The sequence below is a fragment of the Phyllostomus discolor genome, chromosome 7 (genome assembly GCF_004126475.2).
Source record: "Phyllostomus discolor isolate MPI-MPIP mPhyDis1 chromosome 7, mPhyDis1.pri.v3, whole genome shotgun sequence".
Lineage (NCBI taxonomy): Eukaryota > Metazoa > Chordata > Mammalia > Chiroptera > Phyllostomidae > Phyllostomus > Phyllostomus discolor.
The window spans coordinates 31,473,257-31,480,386 of record NC_040909.2 but is presented as its reverse complement, the minus strand read 5'-3'; the positions used below and the strand labels follow the sequence as shown (position 1 = coordinate 31,480,386).

Sequence of the window (7,130 nt, the reverse complement as noted above, 5' to 3'; positions counted from 1 at the left end):
AATGGTGGAAATTTAAGTTAGGGGATCGACTCAGGCGGGGTGGGCCCCCCATGGCAGAGGCTAACTGGCAGATGCCACTGTAAACACTCCTGAGATCTAGAGCCAAAGGCCCTGCTGCCTGTTGGCTGGGCAGACCAGACCCCACTAAAAATAGAAGGACTCTCAGGTCCAGCTCCCTGACCACAGCAGGCAGGCTGCTCCCTGTGCCCCAGCCTCTTCCACTCCCCTCCCCCTTCCTCACCGGACAGGAACCGGGCTTCTAGAAAGAACAGAGATGTTAAGGTTTTTCACTTCCGGCCAGAGAGGACTGTCAAGTTGATGCCCAGTGGGCATGTGTCCAAATTCTTGTGGGCAGTAATCGTGAAGAGGTTCTCACTCTGAGATCCTATCCATTTCCTTCTTAGAGAGGGAACTGTCAACCTCCAAAACCCACCCCAGGACAGAGTAGGGCCAGGGCCAAAAGTTGGCCATTTTCTCCACAGCTTTCAAGTCAATCTGGACCCTGCTTATTGTTTTTCCTTTCCCTGCCTGAACTGGCTCTCACTGTTGACAGCACTGTGCGATTCTGTATTTGCCATGGCTTTCGGAGAAGGTCTGCTACGGGCCTTCTCGGGGAACCCCCTCCTCCCTGGAGACCGCAGGGATGGGGCGCGCTAAGAAGCAGAGGACAATCCTCAAGTCCAGGACAAGTGCTTCCAGCGCTGGGGGCAGCAGGCAGGGGCGCAGGGCGGGAGGCTCTGGGGCCCGTGGCCTCGGTGCAGGTCTGGGCTCAGCCGGGGATTTCCTTTCAAAGGTGACTTAGAGCTGCTTCATTAGGGGAGCGCCCTCCCAGGCGGGCGCTAATGGCGTGTTTGGCAGAGTCAGCGAAACGCGGCGCGCAGCGGCTCCGTGGCAGGGGAGCGCCCTCTCCCGCGCCCTCGCCGTCTCCCGCGCCGGACAGCGGCGCGCACGGGGCCATTTGCAGCGCAGGCAGCCTTGCGAGCGGCCGCGGCGCGCTGGCGGGGAGCGAGGTGGCACCATGGCGCTGAAGAAAGACAGCAACGCCGTGTCCATCGACATGCTGCTGATCGTGCACTCGGAGAAGGGGCGCGCTGCGCAAGGCACGCTCTCGGACCGGCAGGCGGACCCGGGCGCACTGCCGCAGCTCAGAGGAGGTAATCCGCGCCCAGCCCGACCCCCGGAGGCCCCGACACCTCGGCCTCTTCTCTCCAGGGCCCACCGGCCGTGGGGGCGCCCTACCCGCCCCAGATCGAGGTCAGCGACACCAATCCTCTCCCCATGGCTACCTGCACCTCGACGCTATGGTTCTGGCGTCCCTTGGCAACGCGCAGCCGGGTGATTGCCCTGAGTTAACTCCCTGCGCTGGCCTGTGGGTGCTTCCCTCAAACCCGGCTGCCAGTTTCCTCCAACTACTCTCTGAAAGGTGCAGTTTGGGTTGGAAGATGCCCTGAAAGAAGGGGCCCCGAGCCTCAGACCTACCTCTGGGTGGCCAAAGCCTGCTCCCCGCATGGCAGTGCAGGGTGCAGGGTCCCCAAGGAAATCTGCGTGCTGAGTCAGACTTGAAGATGGGACGCTCCTGTCGTGCCCTTGCACAACTCGCAGCCTCAGTTTCCCTTTCTGGAGCCCTCCCCCGCTTTTCTGCAGAAGGCATAACGGGTGTAAAGGGCACACAGGCTTGGATAGGGTTAGGCTTGAAATCCGTTCTTCCCACCTTAACTTTGCTATTAGTTTTCCTTTCCTTCAGACTTTCTGGTGAAGTGCAGACTGGTAAAATAAAGCGACTGTTTACAGAATGATTGTGGAAAGCAGATCCTAGGCCTCTGTATACTCCAGAGAAGAGGAGAGACACAACGTGAAGAGGGTAGAAACGCATAATAATTGTTAACTAAGCCCCTCAGATGTCTGGAAACCTCTGAGTCCTGGATCTAGGAGGAAGCCTTAGGGAACCCCGGGCAGAGTGGAGTGTGCATGCACTAGGCTGACTGTGCGCTTGTGCTTTGAGAATGGTGCTCAGCAGCCTGCACAGTAAAATGGCTTCTGCCTCCAGCCTCCCCTCCAGCTCCTGAGCTCCTCGAAGTCTGTCTTGGCTCTTCTGTCCCCAGAACCCCCTTGCACATTGAACATCCACCTTCCACCTGCCACACTGAAGCAATGATGCCATGGATGGCTTTGTCCCCACCACCACATGGGCTGGAACTGCCCCATAGCTCCTGGTGACCCCTTGGAGAGACAAGCAGGGAAAAAATAGGTTCTAGAGAGCTGAGAATGTTGACAGGTACCCCAGTCTCAGGAGGAATTTGAGGGCCAACAGTTGTTTGCTTTGGTTGGTTCTTCAGTTCTCAGAGCTGCTCCTGGAAGAAGGGGAAATGCCCACCCAGGGTATTTGTAATGAGGAAATTGGCAGAGGCCACTGAGACTGCTCCTACTATACACGACGCAGTCCAGAAGGCCTCCCACTGTGTGCGGCACAGCCAGGGGGCCCCCATGAGGCCCAGCTCTGGGTCAGATCATGAGTCCTCACTTCCATCTCCCGCTCTGATCACATTTCTCCTAAAGTCTCTGTCACTAGCAAGAAAGGTTGAAGAACACGGAGAAGCCCCAGAAATGCCTGGGATCAGCACTGCTCCAGAAGGTGTCAAATGGCTCCCACAAACCCCACATGACTCCTGATCGATGTACTTGATGTGTGTCAGGGAAAGTAGACCCTGCTTGCTGAGCCCTTTCTATTACTTTTCTCCAAAAAGTTTCCTAACAGATGTTTCGTCCAGACCCTATGTCAGTGGAGAGACCTGTGTCACATATTCAGTCAGACAGTTCTGCACAGGAGCAGAGAAGAGGGAGCGTGCACCAGAGCCAAGGCCTGTGCTGGGCAGTGGTGATGTCTAGGAGACCCCTGGCTAAGCCAGCTTGCAAGCCCGTGCAGTCTAAGGAGGGGAAATGCTGAGTACGATTAGTTTGTTCCAAGGCCTCTTGTTGGTGCACAAGATCCTAAAGTCACCCATGCCCACTTCCAGGCATCTCCTCCTATTTTCTCCCCACTCTAGGTCCTCAGCTCTGCAAAGGTGGGCCTGAGCTGAGGTACTGTCACCATGCAGTGGACTGAGTGAAGAAGTGACTAGGTGGCTTTCTGCTGTGTCCTTGTGACAGAAAAGTATCAAAGGGACAGGAGGCAAGGAGTGTGGCACCAGGGATTTGGACTGCAAGGCCAACAGGTGTCCTCTCCCTTTTCCTCTAGGGCCTAGCATCTTCCCAGCCATTCCACTAGAGCAGTGCTTCTCAAAAATATGCCTGGAGGCCTTCAAGTCCTCTCAGGTATTCCTCCAGCTGTGGACCAGGTGGTGTAAAGGCACCAAAAAGAGCTTATTGTTTTAGGTTTTATCCCCAGAGACTATGTGCCATGTGCATTCCACTCCAAAAGTGTATGTGTGAGGGTTCCAGGTGGTAGGTGGTCCCAGACACTGACTGCGGAGGGCTCTGCTGAAAGGAGGGGCTTGGGGTAGCTGAGAGAGCTGGAGAACAGGCCTGAGGCTGCACATCTGGGAACAGCACCATGAGCTGTGCAGCAGAGCTGCCACCAAGGAGCATTATGTGCTCTTTTTGCACCAGGAACTTGATTTTTTTGCAGCTGTTTCCACTGCCAGAACGCATGCCAGCTCTGTGCCAGGAACTTGACCTTGCAGCCACCACTTCCAACTGTCACCAGATAGAGAGCTTTCATTCCCTTCCCTGTTGCCTCACCAGGTCCCAAGACAAAATTGGACACAGGTGCCACTGACCGACCATTCCCAGGCCACACGTGTCCATGCTCTAGCTGCAAGGGAGGCTGGGAAAGCAGGAAATCATCATTTTCCATTCCCACAGGGATAGGCAGTCTTTGCCCACTCTCACCCCACATCAAAACTCTAAAGTGGGAGATTCAGCATGTACAGAAATAGGCAGGCAAAATGAATGGCAAACATCTTCAACAACAATCCCTCTATATTTATGCAATGGAGATGTGGAAGTGAAAAATGGGCCCTATACTGTGAAAATTCATCCTGGATGATCCTGATAATCAACCTTACCACCTTGAAAACTACTCTTTTAATATTTTAAAAAATGTTTTAAATGTTGAGGGCTGCATTCATGCTCCCAAGTGCATCTCATTGATGGGCAGCCTCCCTCGGGTCCCAGGACAGCCAAGTTCCACCAGCCCCACTTTAACCCAGAGACATAGGCAGCTAGTGCATCATTTGCCAGGCCTGGGTCTCCACACCACAGAGAACCTCACGCCACTCCTTTTTATTTCACAGGAGGGGTCGCAAATGGAATACGGAACTGGCAGAAATTAGAAGGAAACTGCTTGGATGGTAAATTCTCTTCCTTTTTTTCATCTCTGCAATTCAATATGTTGAGAAATGACTGGATGCATTGGGTTTCACTTGTTTGAAGACTGGCTCTAGTCACCTAACCACACAGAAGTGGCTGCTTGCGACTGAGCCGGCCTCTGGGGCCACTGTGACCCAGGAAAGTGTTCCCTGACTTCAGGTCCCCCGATTTCCTGGAGGCTGGAGTGGGGGCAGTGCCATAAGCTTTTGTACCTTCCTGTTCGTATGGGATGTGAGGTTTGGGAGTGTCCCCATGGAGGTGGAGCTGTTCCTGTCATGCAGGGCATCTATCTTTTGGAAATTTTTTTGAATGGAGAGGATATAGCATCCTGCCTTTAGTCGCTATTACTTGAGGCCTGGGATGGACTCAGAACACCATAAAATCTGAGAGCAGTCAGCTTCCAAAGCCTCCTCTCTCTGGTGCCAGTTGCCTTTCTCCCTGCAGGCCCAGGATTTCCTGGGAATTCTATGCATGGACTAACTATACTGGGCCTTATCCTGTGCCCTTGAGAGATTCATTAGCCCCACCTCTAGGAAGAAACATCAGAGTAACTGCACTGTGGGTGTGTGAGAATTCTAATAAGAGTCAGATCTCCACTCACAGAGCCCCAGTAGGGGGCTCATCAGGCCCTGGGCCAGATGACTGACTCATCCAAAGCCAATGTGAAGGAACTGCCCTCCATGGCGCTCCACAAATGGGGACACAGAACCACAACTGAACAAGACCAAAGAGTTGTGCTCTGCCATCCTTCTAACAGTAACAAAAGGAAAGGATGGAGTTCTCAAAGTAAATTCATTCGTTCATTCATTGTCTCAGTAAAGGTCTGAATGCTTACTCAGTGCCAGGCAGGGTTCTAGTTGTTGGGGGTGAAACAGTGGACAATACAATCAAGAACCCCTGGCCTTTCAGGGTTACAGTAAAATATTGTGATGGTAATGCCATTTGCTGCAGTTGAGTCTCAGCCTCTTGGAGGTGAACAGCATGACTGTTGTGTGTCCTCTGCCCTGTGCACGGGGACAAGTCATTCTCAAGACATACCTCCTAGAGGCCACCCCTCTGAGACCCAGCTGATGAGCATGCAAGGGTGGGATGGCTTCTTTAACCTTGCTATGGAGCCATCGGATGGGAGTGCACCCGCTCTAGCTCTATGGAAGCAGACGCCAAAGTTAGTGAAACTGTGCTGCAGGCTCGTGAGAATTACATAAGACTCAGACCTCCGGAGACCTGTCAGACGCAGAAATGGATAGCCCATGCAGGCACGTGGGCCTGGCCAGTGCCCACATAGACAAGTGGGCCGCGGTGGGAGGAAAGAGATGTAGCATCTTGGTTCATCGCAGCCCTCTTACCTTGCCTGGGTTGTCTGCAATTCATCTTATGTCTTCTCAGGCATATTATTTCATCAGGAGAGCATTGAAATACACTGAATTCATCCTCTTTTTATCATCTTCAGGGTTTCTGGTTTGGGGGAAGTTTGGTGGAAAAATACAACAAAACACAGAGTGACATAGTAACTCTTACAAGAGTCTTCTAAAAGACCTGAAGTAGGTCTTAGCATAATGTGCCAGCCAATAAAGAGGATGGCTAAAGTAATCCTTACAAAAACTAAGAGTTTCAGGTACATGCAAGGCTGAAGAGTGGCTCCATGGAGGCCTGGAACCCAGACCATTCCACCAATACATGTAATTTAAAGTAAAATCGTATTCTTTTTTAAGTGGCACACTTGCATGCATGCAGAAATTAGAGTCATAGCTGTTTTCTGTGTTTTCTGATGGTGAGATTCAAGGTACATATCTGCCTTGCTGGCGCTCAAGGCACCCAGCCCTGGAAACTGAAGGAAGCAGCTGATGGCTTGTGCTGGTGGAGTGTGCACAAATGTGGCTGAACATAGGACTGATCCAAAAGGGCACATGTGCCCCCTTTTGCTGCCCTGTGCACTCCTTGGGCTGGGGTGTTGGCAGGGTGGGGGGAACCTGGAGTGCTCCAAACTTGTTCCAAGCAGCTGGTGTGTGGGGGCGAGCCACCCGCCCCACACCCCCTAGCTTGTCCAGCAACAGGCTTCCCCTGCTCTGATTGGCTGCTTTCCTTGGTCCTGGCTGAAGTCTGCCTAGCAGCACAGAGACTGACGCCCCACAGCCACAGGGAAACCAATTGTGCAGCCCTGACTATAAATACCCCACAGCAGCTATGCCAGCTAATCGCCTTCCTTGAGGATTCCCTTCCCAGATCTTGTTTCCTCCCTCGGCCAGCAGAAATGCAGCCAGCTGTGCCCGCAGGAGGTGGCCTCCCTGTTCCCTAGCCTGAGTCTGGCCTGAGCTCCAACCCAGCATACCACATCACACTGGGTTGGAGCTCCCGTGGAGCTGGCCCTCAGCCAATCAACCTATTGCAGCCCAGGGGCTCAGGGTCCTAGCCGGCCTGCTTTTAGGAGGAGATTAGAGCCAGGAGGCTTCTCCAGGGCAAGACCCTGCCAGATGGATGGCAAGCCCAGCCCAGTTCCCCTCCCACCCACCATGACTGGCTTCTGCCTGGACCCAGGCGTGGGAAACACTGAGTAGCAGATCTGGTTGAGTGCACGGGGGACATCATCTGAATGGAACCTGGGCAGGCCAGTGCCCTAGAGTCATGCTTGTTTCCAGACCCAGACACTGGTCCCAGTGGTCACTTCCAGTGGCAGTCTTGACAGCCTTTCTGCAGACTGGTGGGAGGCCAGGGCAAAGATGGCTGGCCAAGGTATTAGCAGTGGGGGAACCTCCCCAGCTGCC

At 53.7% G+C, this 7,130-nt stretch overlaps 1 protein-coding gene across 1 annotated transcript in view; it reads left to right on the top strand.

Moving 5' to 3' along the window:
* Positions 1-332: 332 nt before the first annotated feature.
* Positions 333-7,130, top strand: part of KY (kyphoscoliosis peptidase) — a 47,240-nt gene continuing 40,442 nt past the window's right edge. Inside the window, exons 1-2 of the mRNA XM_028518578.2 lie at positions 333-1,154; positions 4,293-4,349. Coding sequence (XP_028374379.1) covers positions 1,019-1,154; positions 4,293-4,349 — 193 coding nt within the window. The 5' untranslated portion in view covers positions 333-1,018. The remainder of the gene's footprint in view (positions 1,155-4,292; positions 4,350-7,130) is intronic.